The sequence below is a fragment of the Tachypleus tridentatus genome, chromosome 3, assembly GCF_004210375.1.
Source record: "Tachypleus tridentatus isolate NWPU-2018 chromosome 3, ASM421037v1, whole genome shotgun sequence".
NCBI lineage: Eukaryota > Metazoa > Arthropoda > Merostomata > Xiphosura > Limulidae > Tachypleus > Tachypleus tridentatus.
This window is the reverse complement of record NC_134827.1, coordinates 99383412-99399919: the sequence shown is the minus strand read 5'-3', so window position 1 is coordinate 99399919 and position 16508 is coordinate 99383412. Positions and strand designations below refer to the sequence as shown.

The following is a 16508-nucleotide window of genomic DNA, read 5'->3' as shown; positions in this document are numbered from 1 at the left end:
AGTGAGGAACATGTTCAACGCCATACTGTGAAGTAGTATCTTGGACCTTTCGACACGCAGCCCACACGGTAACACATAAACCATGCCCAGACTGTGTTTAGAATTTAGTGAAGATAAAAAAAGTATTTCAATTGCATCAAAATTCCTAAAAATTATTTTTCAAGTGGTGAACATTTTTAGTGTTCAAAAACAAAACTTTTAAGAACAAAATTTATATTTGAAGTTTACGTATGACATCAAAATATAAATTTTTACAGCAACTATTTTCATAACGTATTTAATATCAAATTATACTAATTATTAAAGCACTATTTTATAGAGGAATTGACACTGTATCAGTAACCTCCGTGCCATGGCCCGGCATGGCCAGGCGGTTAGAGCATTCGACTCGTAATCTCTGGGTCAGTGGTTCGAATTCCCATGGCACCAAACATGCTCGCCCTTTCAGCCGTGGGAACGTTATAATGTTTCGGTCAATCCCACTATTCGCTGGTAAAAGAGTAGCCTAAGAGTTAGCGGTGGGTGGTGATGACTAGCTGCTTTCCCTATAGTCTTCCACTGCTAAATTAGGGATGGCTAGCGTAGATAGCCCTCGTGTAGCTTTGCGTGAAATTTAAAACCAAACAAACAAACAAGCTATCGCTCTAAAATATTTTTGAGTAGATATCTACTGTAACTTCTAGCGAATTAGATTTGTGTTATGTTATTATCGGGAAATAAACAAATATATATTAATCCGTTTTAACAGCAGTCTTGTTATCCACAAAACTCTGTTCTTCAGTGCAATAACTGAACGAAAGATATATTTAACTCTTCATCAGTTTAACAGACATGCTGCATGACCTTTCGAAAACTGATCGGGATAGAAACTTGCGATTGGTGGAGAGTCTGAGACGTCACCATTCGCTTGCATCTGATTTGACCGTGAACCTAACAGTTCTTGCGGCGACGTAGTAATAACCTTTGAACATTTAGGCCATTAAGACATTAATTTCGCATGTTCAGAGATGCTTGCACAAATTTCTTAGATTATTTTACGCGATTAAAGTCTCTACTTTCACCTAACTCGTATAACACTTACCCTTTGTTTCTGTTCTCCCATCAACAACGGATATTCAGACTAGGAGATTATTTGTTTAAAGGTATCGTGTTTTCTCGGCTACAACACCAGTGACGAGATCACTCGTATGAGCAGCATCTAGTCGAAAAGATACTTTTAAGGTTCATTTTTGTTGTGGTAGTCGCTTTAGCTGCCCTCTTTATACCACTCGATAACAGCTTGGAAAAGAAACTTGAACCAATAGTAGATCGAAAGAACTTTTTTAGAAGGTAAGAACTAGAAATATAAATATTAAAATATTGACTTCTGTCATAAGTTCACTGGAAATGAATAACATTATTCGAAAGCAATAATAATAAAGCTAATGAAATAGACATAAAAAATACTGAGAAAAAATTCTAAGTTTTTCCCTGAAAATAAAAACCAACAAAAGCATGAGAAACGTACGAAAGAAATGCTTAACGTCGAATTGTTTAGGAAAGCTTACTAGTGTGGAAATATAGGGAGCATTGATACTGTTTAGAAATATCATTGTTGTATATGTGTGTTTTCTTATAGCAAAGCCACATCGGGCTATCTGCTGTGTTCACTGAAGGGAATCGAACCCTTGATTTTAGCGTTGTAAATCCGTAGACATACCGCTGTACTAGCGGGAAGCAATTCAAAACAAACCAATCAAAGGTTCGAACCCGGGACTTGGCTAATCAGTTACAGAATAGTAACTGAAATGTTTGATATGTTCACCTAATGAGAACATGAGTAATTATTATTTACATTCCCGTATGTTCGTCTCCCATTGTAAAGAGTATATATATATATATATATAATCCGTAGACTTACCGCTCTCCGGGGAGGGGGCAAGACTACTGATGTAGAAAAAACATTTGGTAAACCAATGAAACAGAGATACTCATGACAGTTATAAGAAAAAATTAGTCGTTCTAAAAAGTGTAGCTTGCAAAGAAACATGCTGTAAGGTGTAACGTTCTTTCAAAGTAAATGCTAAAGAATACCACTGTACGCACGTATTAGGAATACAGTAAAAATTATTAATACAGAAGTACACTGGAAATAGTACTATTGTACTCTGAAGAAAATGTTCAATTCGCACATTAACATAAAATAAATTACTGTTGCAACTGTATGTAGTGACATAATCTATATTATTGCTATTGTATATAGGACAAAATCTATATTGTTGCAAGTGTGTAAAAATAAAAATATATATCTTTGTAACTGTATGTAGAACAAAATCTATAATGTTGCAAGTGTGTAAAAATAAAAATATATATCTTTGTAACTGTATGTAGGACAAAATCTATATTGTTGCAAGTGTGTAAAAATAAAAATATATATCTTTGTAACTGTATGTAGGACAAAATTTATATTGTTGCAAGTGTGTAAAAATAAAAATATATATCTTTGTAACTGTATGTAGGACAAAATCTATATTGTTGCAGTTACATATATCTAGGAAGAAATCTGTATTGTTGTTATAAAATGACAGAATAATTTTATCATGGAGCATTAGAGAAACTCTTCTGTTCCAAAGTAATGAAGAACTAACTGCTGTCACAACTCTACGTTCGAAGAGCTTATACTTAGGAAATTAGCGAAAACCTTATATCAGAGAAACTTGTTTTGATAAAACTCTCTCAGCTGAACGCGAAAAAATACATACACAGGTTGAATACATTATATTGAAACTATTTTAGATTCTCTCTCCATCCGATCATGTTCTATCTGACGACTGTGCATTATGACAATTACCCTGCCGCACTTTTTCAATTTCAAAGGACTCCGTTATAAGGGTATCGTGTGCAAAGTACACAGTTCTTCGCCCCACGTGTTTTCGACTTTATGCGATTAACTGGGTGCAGCTAGCTATTTGAGTAGCTTGCATTAAGAAAACAACAATGACAATATCCAGTATTATTCTCTCAGTGGGTCAGCGGTATGTTCAGAAACTTTCGACACTAAACACCGAATTTCGATATTCGAGATAGGCATATTTTGTGTAGCATTGTGAAAAACAATAAAATATATCTGTTTCAACAATCCGATCGAACAGAAATTCATAGACGTTGTGTCCAGTGACTTGACTGGTATATCGCCATGTCGAATATCATGAATACACGTTTCATTCTTCAGGTGCTTAAGGTAAACGATGGTTGAACGAATATGTCGTGGAAGCAACTTGTTTACGTGTGACTTGTTCAGTTTTTTAGATTGATATCCTTCTTAATTAAATCTTGTACTTTTGACTAGAACATCTGAGTGACTTTTGTCACTAACTTTTGTGTTCTTAAATTCTTACCTATTAAAAAAGTTTGCTTATCTTGACAACAATACGACTTTTTTTCAGTTCCTTTTCCGGATAGGCGTGGTTCCCAAGATGATCCATACTTATTTGTTGTCCGAAACTATTTTTTCTTTTTGAATTTCTCGCAAAGCTACACGAGGGTTATCTGTGCGAGCCATCCCTGATTTAGCAGTGTAAGTCTAGACGGAAGGCAGCTAGTCATCATCACCCACCGCCAATTCTTGAGCTACTCTTTTACCAACGAATAGTAGGATTGACCGTCACATTGTAATACCCCTACGGCTGAGAGAACGAGCATGTTTAATGCGACGGGGATTCGAACCTGCAACCCTTAGATTACAAGTCACGTTTGGCCATCCAAAACCATTTAGTAAATTGAATTTCTTTTTCATAGAAATTGTAAATATACAATGCGCGTACAACGTTATCATCTAAGCGTATGAATATTTTAAATCAGAAAGAGCTGTTATATGTTTCCCATATGTAATCAGTTTTTTATAACATCACACTACCTACCAAACGCCAGACAATGCCAAAATATAGTTCTTATACAGTCTGTACTACAACTGCGACTTTATATCGTCTGTATTCGTCACGTGACGTGTTGATTAGTATATTCGAAATATTTATGACATAAAGTAATTAAACCTTTGTATTAAGACAAAGCTGCAAGGAAACTGCTATTAACGCAAGCAGAAATGGAAAAGGATACCTTTGAAATCGAATTTTGTTTAAAGCATAAAAATAACCACTGCGCCAATGATCTCAAGGACTGGTGTATATCCATTTAAATCTAAGAATACTTTTGGTTATAATAAACGTCAAGCAATAAAAACTCTCAGCCAGAGATCTTTAAGTGTGAAATATTTCTTCTTTGAAGATGGCTAAAAACCTGTTCTCGCCAGATTGACACTTTAAAAACAATGTTTGTTGTAGCACTATCAATGTTTAGATGTTGAGAAAAGTGTTAACAGGTCCAGTTTTATATAAATACTCACTAATTATATTTCAAGAAGTGTTTGTACTGTGCTTTTAACTAAGCATTTAATATAATTATAACAAGAGCAACTTTATTCTGGTAACTTTCTTTCTCAAGTGTAGATGGAGCCACTTAATATTTTAGGAGTATTTAACACCTTTATTTTGTTAGAAAAGAACCATGATGACAAACACAAAGTGCTGGTGGATTCCCCTTCTTCTACCTTTGTTTTTCGTCTTCTTCTGGAAAAGTCAAGCCTCTAATTATAACAATGCCATAGAGAAATTTCACCACCAGAGGTCTTCCAGTCGAGAAAAAGTAATCTCTTATCGGTACCAACGTAATAATAATATTGTTGGGTAAGTTTTCTGGTTATAAAAAGTTCGTAATGTATATTTAGATGTTACCTAACTTAACCTTTTGTGAAAAACTTGGTTTGAAGTGTTCGGAATAACGTAAGAGACAACATTTTTATTTTCTTCGCCACATCAATCTGCGATAGCAAATAATAAGATTGATTTTATACACGCGCAAATGGATGGATGTATTAAGTCAAGATGATACCTGCGATAGATTATCTAAGGTTCATTTTATATACACACACAAGATTATCTACTCAGTTCAATTCTTCCATATGAATTCATAATTAGACGAGTATTCAGATAATATCTAGCTTCTGCCAAATTATCTGTTCTGGTTGTTAATGAAATGGCCCAGCATGGCCAGGTGGGTTAAGGCGTGCGACTCGTAACCTGAAGGTCGCGGGTTCGCATCCCCGTCGCACCAAGCATGCTAGCCTTTTCAACCGTGGGGACGTTATAATGTGACGATCAATCCCACTATTCGTTGGTAAAAGAGTAGCCCAAGAGTTGGCGGTGGGTGGTGATGACTAGCTGCCTTCCCTTTAGTCTTACATTGCTATATTAGGGACGACTAGCGCAGATATCCCTCGAGTAGCTTTGCGCGAAATTAAAAACAAACAAACAATACAATCCAGACTTATTTGCTTTTGTTGGTTTTTGCAGAAGATTTTTTATATCTTGTTATTATCTTCTCTACCCTAATTCTGAACAAAGTCGAGTCGGCCAATTTGACCGACTAAATCTAAATTACTATTTTTATCTTTTTGGAATGACTTCACATTGTAACAGCTTAATAGCTTAAAACTCGTAGCAGTTAACATCTATTTCTACTTAAACTTTATTATTTTATTACCTTTTGAACCTGTCGAACTAATTATAATTCCGCCGCACAAATTGTAAACTACTCAGCAAAAATGTAACTCACATTATCCAATTGAACTGCTTAGCGTAGGGACATTCGCGAGCATATCTCGTGAGAAATAATAATCGTTATTATTATTTATGTTATACTTAAAAGTTTAAAATAATAAATACACATTAAAAACAGAAATGCAGTACTTATATGGATCTTATTTTCTGTTGTTGACAAAATGAAAGTAACATCTACTTTTATACTAACGTTACTACTGCACTAAATATTTTTATCTAATTAAACAGAGAAAATGCAGCAGTAATGACTCGTAAAAGTACATAATGTCTTATAATATTTTCTGGCTTTCTAACTATTGGATAAGAGTTGTTAAAATTCAATTATGTTCTTCGATGTATTTATCGTGGGAATAAAGTTTGAACTGGAAGCGAAACAGACAGTTGTGTGTACATAACATAGCTTAACGTAAAAATATATTAGAAAGTTTGGCTTTTTATCAGTTATAAACAATATTGCATTAAATGTTAAAGACAACTATGAGCAATTTGTGAAAGAGAGGATGTGAACGGTGGGTTATTTTGACCGACCCTTTGTCAGTATATTTGTAATATGATATAGCATAAATTATGTAGGGAACATGAACTTGAAGATGGATTTTTTATAACATGATAAAGATTTATATAATAATTAATATGTAGGAAGGTGTAAATCATTAAAAATAAAGAAAAATACGAAAGTCTAGATCCTTAAATGTATAAAGTGACAGCGTTATTGTTAGATTTAGGTAATAGACCTTCAGTTATCTTTAATATCCTTAACTACTTTACGCGCTTAAAAATAATATTTACATCAAAATTTGACTCGATGGCACAAAAGTCAAGAGGAGTCACTTTGGTACTTGACTCGATAGCACAAAAGTCAAGAGGAGTCACTTTGGTACTTGACTCGATGGCACAAAAGTCAAGAGGAGTCACTTTGGTACTTGACTCGATGGCACAAAAGTCAAGAGGAGTCACTCTGGTACTTGACTCGATGGCACAAAAGTCAAGAGGAGTCACTTTGGTTTTATTTTAGGCAAATAAATACATATAATGGAGAGGATCAAAGGTTAAGACCGAAAGGAGGCCCAGCATGGCCGGGTGATTAGGGTCGCGGGTTCGAATCACCGTCATACCAAACATGCTCGCCCTTTCAACCGTGGAGGCGTTATAATGTGCGGTCAATTCCACTATTCGATGATAAAAGAGTAGCCCAAGAGTTGACGGTGGGTAGTGATAACTGGCTCCTTTCCCGCAAGACACGCACTGCTAAGTTGCAGACGGCGAACGCAGAAAGCTCTCGTGTAGCTTTGCGCGAAATCCAAAAATAAACCAACAAACAAACACATAAAGGTTTAAATTACGTTAGAATATGCCATGTGAAAAAACATAACTATTACGTTACTGGTAATTATAACGTTTTATATTACATTTTATGTGCATGATATTGAACGAAATGCCTGAATAGTAACTAGAAACAGTGTACAAGTTGTGACGAATTTGATCAAAGAATATAGTTAACATGCTGCACGTTTTTCTTGCTAAACATATGTTCTAACAGCTAACATTCTATGACTCACCGTGTTGCTCTTATTATCTTCCGATCTTTACAGGATATGTTTCATTCGCAAATGTTCGACTCTGTATTTGCTATTGGCGATGTTACTTTAATTGTTTTCTGGTCATTTATAGATTAATTTTGTCCTTGCTATTGCCAATGTTACTCACATATTACCTGGTCATTTATAGATTAATTTTGTCCTTGCTATTGCCAATGTTACGGACATATTACCTGGTCATTTATAGATTAATTTTGTCCTTGCTATTGCCAATGTTAATTACATATTACCTGGTCATTTATAGATTAATTTTGTCCATGCTATTGCCAATGTTACTCACATATTACCTGGTCATTTATAGATTAATTTTGTCCTTGCTATTGCCAATGTTACTCACATATTACCTGGTCATTTATAGATTAATTTTGTCCTTGCTATTGCCAATGTTACTCACATATTACCTGGTCATTTATAGATTAATTTTGTCCTTGCTATTGCCAATGTTAATTACATATTACCTGGTCATTTATAGATTAATTTTGTCCTTGCTATTGCTAATGTTACTTACATATTACCTAGTCATTTATAGATTAATTTTGTCCTTGCTATTGCCAATGTTACTCACATATTACCTGGTCATTTATAGATTAATTTTGTCCTTGCTATTGCCAATGTTAATTACATATTACCTGGTCATTTATAGATTAATTTTGTCCATGCTATTGCCAATGCTACTGACATATTACCTGGTCATTTATAGATTAATTTTGTCCTTGCTATTGCCAATGTTACTTACATATTACCTGGTCATTTATAGATTAATTTTGTCCTTGCTATTGCCAATGTTACTTACATATTACCTAGTCATTTATAGATTAATTTTGTTCTTGCTATTGCCAATGTTAATTACATATTACCTGGTCATTTATAGATTAATTTTGTCCTTGCTATTGCCAATGCTACTTACATATTACCTGGTCATTTATAGATTAATTTTGTTCTTGCTATTGCTAATGTTACTCACATATTACCTGGTCATTTATAGATTAATTTTGTCCTTGCTATTGCCAATGTTACTCACATACTACCTGGTCATTTATAGATTAATTTTGTCCTTGCTATTGCCAATGTTACTCACATATTACCTGGTCATTTATAGATTAATTTTGTCGTTGCTATTGCCAATGTTAATTACATATTACCTGGTCATTTATAGATTAATTTTGTCCATGCTATTGCCAATGCTACTGACATATTACCTGGTCATTTATAGATTAATTTTGTCCTTGCTATTGCCAATGTTACTCACATATTACCTTGTCATTTATAGATTAATTTTGTCCTTGCTATTGCTAATGTTACTGACATATTACCTGGTCATTTATAGATTAATTTTGTCCTTGCTATTGCCAATGTTACTCACATATTACCTGGTCATTTATAGATTAATTTTGTCCTTGCTATTGCCAATGTTACTCACATATTACCTTGTCATTTATAGATTAATTTTGTCCTTGCTATTGCCAATGTTACTTACATATTACCTGGTCATTTATAGATTAATTTTGTCCTTGCTATTGCCAATGTTACTTACATATTACCTGGTGATTTATAGATTAATTTTGTCCTTGCTATTGCCAATGTTACTTACGTATTACGTAGTCATTTATAGATTAATTTTGTCCTTGCTATTGCCAATGTTAATTACATATTACCTGGTCATTTATAGATTAATTTTGTCCTTGCTATTGCCAATGTTACTCACATATTACCTGGTCATTTATAGATTAATTTTGTCCTTGCTATTGCCAATGTTACTCACATATTACCTGGTCATTTATAGATTAATTTTGTCGTTGCTATTGCCAATGTTAATTACATATTACCTGGTCATTTATAGATTAATTTTGTCCATGCTATTGCCAATGCTACTGACATATTACCTGGTCATTTATAGATTAATTTTGTCCTTGCTATTGCCAATGTTACTCACATATTACCTGGTCATTTATAGATTAATTTTGTCCTTGCTATTGCCAATGTTACTCACATATTACCTGGTCATTTATAGATTAATTTTGTCCTTGCTATTGCCAATGTTAATTACATATTACCTGGTCATTTATAGATTAATTTTGTCCATGCTATTGCCAATGCTACTGACATATTACCTGGTCATTCATAGATTAATTTTGTCTTTGCTATTGCCAATGTTACTTACATATTACCTGGTCATTTATAGATTAATTATGTCCTTGCTATTGCCAATGTTACATACATATTACCTGGTCATTTATAGATTAATTTTGTCCTTGCTATTGCCAATGTTACTCACATATTACCTGGTCATTTATAGATTAATTTTGTCGTTGCTATTGCCAATGTTAATTACATATTACCTGGTCATTTATAGATTAATTTTGTCCATGCTATTGCCAATGCTACTGACATATTACCTGGTCATTTATAGATTAATTTTGTCCTTGCTATTGCCAATGTTACTCACATATTACCTTGTCATTTATAGATTAATTTTGTCCTTGCTATTGCTAATGTTACTGACATATTACCTGGTCATTTATAGATTAATTTTGTCCTTGCTATTGCCAATGTTACTCACATATTACCTGGTCATTTATAGATTAATTTTGTCCTTGCTATTGCCAATGTTACTCACATATTACCTTGTCATTTATAGATTAATTTTGTCCTTGCTATTGCCAATGTTACTTACATATTACCTGGTCATTTATAGATTAATTTTGTCCTTGCTATTGCCAATGTTACTTACATATTACCTGGTGATTTATAGATTAATTTTGTCCTTGCTATTGCCAATGTTACTCACATACTACCTGGTCATTTATAGATTAATTTTGTCCTTGCTATTGCCAATGTTACTCACATATTACCTGGTCATTTATAGATTAATTTTGTCGTTGCTATTGCCAATGTTAATTACATATTACCTGGTCATTTATAGATTAATTTTGTCCTTGCTATTGCCAATGTTACTCACATATTACCTGGTCATTTATAGATTAATTTTGTCGTTGCTATTGCCAATGTTAATTACATATTACCTGGTCATTTATAGATTAATTTTGTCCATGCTATTGCCAATGCTACTGACATATTACCTGGTCATTTATAGATTAATTTTGTCCTTGCTATTGCCAATGTTACTCACATATTACCTGGTCATTTATAGATTAATTTTGTCCTTGCTATTGCCAATGTTACTCACATATTACCTGGTCATTTATAGATTAATTTTGTCCTTGCTATTGCCAATGTTAATTACATATTACCTGGTCATTTATAGATTAATTTTGTCCATGCTATTGCCAATGCTACTGACATATTACCTGGTCATTCATAGATTAATTTTGTCTTTGCTATTGCCAATGTTACTTACATATTACCTGGTCATTTATAGATTAATTATGTCCTTGCTATTGCCAATGTTACATACATATTACCTGGTCATTTATAGATTAATTTTGTCCTTGCTATTGCCAATGTTACTTACATATTACCTTGTCATTTATAGATTAATTTTGTCCTTGCTATTGCCAATGTTACTTACATATTACCTGGTCATTTATAGATTAATTTTGTCCTTGCTATTGCCAGTGTTACTTACATATTACCTAGTCATTTATAGATTAATTTTGTCCTTGCTATTGCCAATGTCACTTACATATTACCTGGTCATTTATAGATTAATTTTGTCCTTGCTATTGCCAGTGTTACTTACATATTACCTGGTCATTTATAGATTAAATTTTCTTTGCAATTGCTAAAGTTAATTTAATTTAATAACGATATCATGTTTATCTGATGGTAATGCTACATAGTTTTTGATCTGTTTAACTAGAAGATTAGCTCCTATTCATATTAGTAAGACAGTGCCGTATTGGTTCATTCACGTGAATTTATTCTCAGAAATCAAACGTGTCTGCATGAGCTTTTAAGTGTGTTTTGTTTGTTTTAGTTTTGAATTTCGCGCAAAGTTACACGAGGGCTATCCGCGTTAGCCGTCCCTAATTTAGCAGTGTAAGACTAGATGGAAGGCAGCTAGTCATCACCACCCACCGCCAACTCTTGGGCTACTCTTTTTCCAACGTATAGTAGTATTGACCGTCACATTATAACGTCCTCATAACTGAAAGGGCGAGCATGTTTGGTGCGACGGGGATTCGAACCCACGATCCTCAGATTACGAGTCGAGTGTCTGAACCACCTGGCCATGGCGAGGCCCTTTACGTGTGTGTGCCACCTAGATTGCATCATACGAAAACATCCACGTGTCGCTTTACAATGAAATTATATGGCAATCGGTAATCAGAAATGGATGAAAACATTGTAGAACGTTATCAGTTATTTCTTCTTCTCAGTCAACGTAGAGAGAAAAGGAGTACACACCTTTTGGATGTCAGAAAAACTAGTTGAAATTAGGAGAAGAGCAAAAGATAACTCTGTATTCTGTGTCTCCAGTTTTAATGTAGCCACTACAAAAGATTGTACCATGAATACCGTTAAAATTTCCGAGGACTCATTCTTTAAGTCTCAAGGTTACTTTTGTTTTTTGTCGCTAAATCTCGTCTTCTCGCTTCCTTGACGACACAAGGCCTAGCAGTGATAAATTGTCTTAAATAAAAAGTTCGTTATGAACATTCAAAAATGTACTGGGACTCTTTAAATAAAAGCAGATAACGAAATGAGTAGTAAACACTCCAGGACAGTGAGGTACTATGTACAAGGTTTAGACAGCTGTGATCACGGTAAAGTTGAACAATAAAACCTTTATGTCCTTAGGGCTAGCCATCATTAAGTGTATCGAATTATCTGAAAGCTTTGTCGTAACATCACGTAACAAAATTGTTCAAATCATGCACGAGTTCCGACGAACCTTTAACGATTTGTTTTGTTTGTTTTGAATTTTCGCACAAAGCTACTCGAGGGCTATCTGTGCTAGCCGTCCCTAATTTTGCAGTGTAAGACTAGAGGGAAGACACATTACAGACACATCTCTACTTCACTATTTTACACGGGAAGATATAATTAAAGGAAACCATCAAATCTGTCATTAACTTTATGATAGGAATTCCCCCCTCCTCCCCCGAAATATACGTATTGTCCGTAACCCTAATCTTACTAACACATTTTTAGGTAAAGCTAAAACTAAGGGGGCTAATGTTTAAATTATATGGTGCACTACAACAAGAGGCAACAAAACGGACTGCCCCCCTAATGGCACAGAGATATTTCCATGGAATTACAACTCTATAAATCGGGTTTCGATGCACTTGGTGGGCGGAGCTCAGATAGCCCATTGTGTTTTTTTTTGTGTGTGTTTAGTTTCAAACAACCAAAACCTAGTTTTACATCTTTACACGATATCGAAGTTCGTTTATCGTGTTCTAAAACTTAAAACGACGATAAAGCAAAAATACGAAAATAAACTAATATGAAATAACATCTAAGTTCTAATAATTAGGTTTCGGTTAAAATAACGTTATTACAGACGTAAAAAAATTATCTTGGAGTCTTATTCGCAAAAAATAGGTGGTTTCAAACTCGGATTTCTATTAATTAAAGACGTTTTCCTTCCGATTTTGGCCTAACGTGGTGTTGTGGTTACGTTACTCTGATGATCGCGGGTTCGAATCCCATTCCTGAACATGCTCATCCTTTCAGCCGTGATAGCATTATAATTTATGATCAACCTCACTATTCGTTGGTAAAAAGTGGCTCAAGTGTTGGTGGCTAGCGTTGACTAGCTGTCTTCCTTCTAGTGTATCACTACAAATCAGACTATTTGCACAGATAATACTCGTGTAGTCTTGCGCAAATTTAGGAAACAAATAAACCTTCCACCTTTTGATGCTATAGTTCGTAGATTTAGTACTGCTCTTAAAATATCTAGGTAAAACTAAATAACTGCTTTAACATATAATAATTAACCGTTAAATTATTTTTAATTTTAACTTCAATTTACTATAAACATCCTTAACTCTTTATATGAATATGTTTTATAATTTTGGAAAATACTTCATTTTGAAGAAAAAAATAATTAAATATTACTCAACTTCGGTATATATATATATATATATATATATATACAGTGTTTGTTTGTTTTGAATTTCGCGCAAAGCTACTCGAGGGCTATCTGCGCTAGCCGTCCCTAATTTAGCAGTGTAAGACTAGAGGGAAGGCAGCCAGTCATCACCACCCACCGCCAACTCTTGGGCTACTCTTTTACCAGCGATTAGTGGGATTGATCGTCACATTATAACGTCCCCATAGCTGAAAGGGCGAGCATGTTTGGTGCGACCGGGAGTCGAACGCCTTAACACGCTTGGCCATGCCGGGCCATATATATATATATATAAAATGTATACAGTGAATTTGTAACTTATCTTGTGTTTCTTGATGTCGGCCTGGCATGGCCTAGCGCGTTAAGGCGTGCACTTCGCAATCTGAGGGTCGCGGGTTCGCGCCAGATCGCGCATATATATATAAAAGAGTAGTCAATGTATGCAGTGAATTTGTAACTTATCTTGTGTTTCTTGATGTAACAGAAATAGTTCCCTAATTAACAGGATACGTATAAAGCGTTCCTCATTTCTTTAGTTAAAATCTGTTGGTGCCCTGTAAACAGAGGTCTTAATTTTATGGCTTAATTGTTGTTGTTATTTGTTGCAGTTGACACATATTTCACCACCAGAGTGCGCGCCTGACACCGTTTGAGGTCATAGCACCCAAGCGTGTCGTCTTTGTGTGTAAGGTAATAAATAAACGTTTTCATTGGCACAGAGTCAAGGTTAACAAAGGCGTCTTGTAGGGGTAGGAAACAGTGTGTGGTGAATTAAAGAAAAGGTCATAAAATCTCTAGTAAACTGAACATCATGGTTACAATTACTGAACTTTACAAGGTGCTGAGATATGATCCATTACACCAATTTGTGTGTCTTACTTCGTTAGATGACAGTTTATGTAAGTGTGTAATCGTGGAAGGGTTATAATGTGAAGATCAATCACACAGTTCGTTGGTAAAAGAGTATCCCAAGAGTTGGCGGGAGGTAATGACGACTAGCTGTCTTTCCTATATTCTTACACTGCTAAATTAGGGATGGCTAGCGCAAACAGCCCTCATGTAGCTTTGCGCGAAATTCTAAAACAAATAATCAAACCTAATATGTTACAGTGATTTATAAAAGTGTCTATAACAGATGATAACACAGCCGTCCTTGCTAAAGACCACTAATTTAAACCATCAAGCTATAGGGAGAGAAATGGTCAAAACTATTACTTGTTTTATCTCATTACAAGTTTGTTTGTTTTTTTCCATCCAATGCTCTCATTTGACTAACAACAGCTGTTTTCTTTTGAGTTTTCAGTTTGTTTGGTTAATAAGTATGCGTGTCTTTAGTCACGTGAATACTCTCAGTGAATTACACCAGATACAAAAAAAAAAAAAAACACGAGGGAAAAGAGCTCGCACGTGCAGTATTTTTAAACGGAGGCTTTCTTTTATGTAGTTTCAGATGTTCAATAAGTGGCCACTTAGATAGCGAAGAGTCGTAGATTGTTCAACACGAGTACGTGGATGAACATTCTGCGAGTCTGCTGGTACCGTTCTTTCTCGTAAGTCTACGTCTGTACGTTTCAACCATCTGCATAAGTCTAAAGAAACCAGACATAAGTAATTTTGCAGAGCTTCCTCAAGATAGGAAAATTCGACTGTCTGAGAAAATGTACAGACCTTGAATCTCCCTACCGGTGCGTGCATTTCATATCACTTTCAGCTTGGAGGAATGCGTTTCTCTGAAGTGTCAGATAAGACAATGTTAAGTAGCAAACTTACCAACACATGTGGGGGGGGAATAAAGTGGCCATTGTTACGTATCATAATTTATTTCGGATGAGTCTCCGACTTACTATGTTACGTATGTTAACGTATTATTATTTCAAATAACTGGAAATTTTAATGGAAATAGGTATATAATAATATATACCTATTAATAAATATTAAATTTATGTTATTTGCCAACAAGATTGGTAGACACAATTTGCTTTTCAAAACAAATATATTTTACTATACAAATATAAGAACGTTACAATTTATCATAACGGTTATTACTGATAGTTGTTACAATTGATGACTTATATACGAGAGTTTTACAAACTTACAAACAATACTGGCTTTTATATCTAGTCCAGAACTGAATATTTTACCAATGGTCCTAGTCCACGACGAGCAAACTAATTCTGAGTTGATATATAGACATATATCTAATAGATCACTGGATCTACTACTTTAATTTAGTTTATATGAACGTCAAATAAAAATAAATATAAAAGAAGCAACTGTTCCTCCATTATTTATAGATTTTGTGATGACTTATAGTTGTTTTTACGACCAGTAAAATTTAAAACTTTTACGTTAACGTGAAGCGAAATCTCAGAAACTAACCATAGATATTAGAGAAACTTTAAGACATAGTACTGTGCGTGTCCCATCAACTAGCATTCTTAATCTGTGACCCCAAGTAGTTATGATTCACAATGCGCTCTGCAATTTAAGTTTTTATACACGAATAACAGTTATGTTTACCCACTATTTCTCAAGGAAGAAATGAATTTGAACTATTATTTGGAAGAGAAGAAACGTTCCAGTCATCATAAGCAAAGCGTAAACTATGGGGAATTATTCTGTTGGAAAAACCTTTATTTTTGTACCCATTGTTAAGATTGACATATATGCTGTATATAAAAGTTAATACAGGCTTTAACATTTCAGTTTATATGTTTGTTTTTATTACTCAATGATTGGTTGGTTTGTTTTGAATTTTGCGCAAAGCTACACGAGGGCTGTCTGTACTAGCTGTCCTTAATTTAGCAGTGTAAGACCAGAGGGAAGGCACATAGTCATCATAATTTAGCAGTGTAAGACCAGAGGGAAGGCACATAGTCATCATAATTTAGCAGTGTAAGACCAGAGGGAAGGCACATAGTCATCATAATTTAGCAGTGTAAGACCAGAGGGAAGGCACATAGTCATCATAATTTAGCAGTGTAAGACCAGAGGGAAGGCACATAGTCATCATAATTTAGCAGTGTAAGACCAGAGGGAAGGCACATAGTCATCATAATTTAGCAGTGTAAGACCAGAGGGAAGGCACATAGTCATCATAATTTAGCAGTGTAAGACCAGAGGGAAGGCACATAGTCATCATAATTTAGCAGTGTAAGACCAGAGGGAAGGCACATAGTCATCATAATTTAGCAGTGTAAGACCAGAGGGAAG

At 34.5% G+C, this 16508-nt stretch overlaps 1 protein-coding gene across 5 annotated transcripts in view; it reads left to right on the top strand.

The window, feature by feature from the left end:
* Positions 1-948: 948 nt before the first annotated feature.
* Positions 949-16508, top strand: part of LOC143247584 (epidermal growth factor-like protein 8) — a 35094-nt gene continuing 19534 nt past the window's right edge. For 4 of the 5 annotated variants that reach the window (XM_076495895.1, XM_076495893.1, XM_076495894.1 and 1 more), the window contains exons 1-2: positions 949-1329; positions 4534-4721. In XM_076495895.1, coding sequence (XP_076352010.1) covers positions 4543-4721 — 179 coding nt within the window. In that variant the 5' untranslated portion in view covers positions 949-1329; positions 4534-4542. The remainder of the gene's footprint in view (positions 1330-4533; positions 4722-16508) is intronic. The other variant, XM_076495892.1, reaches the window with a different exon arrangement.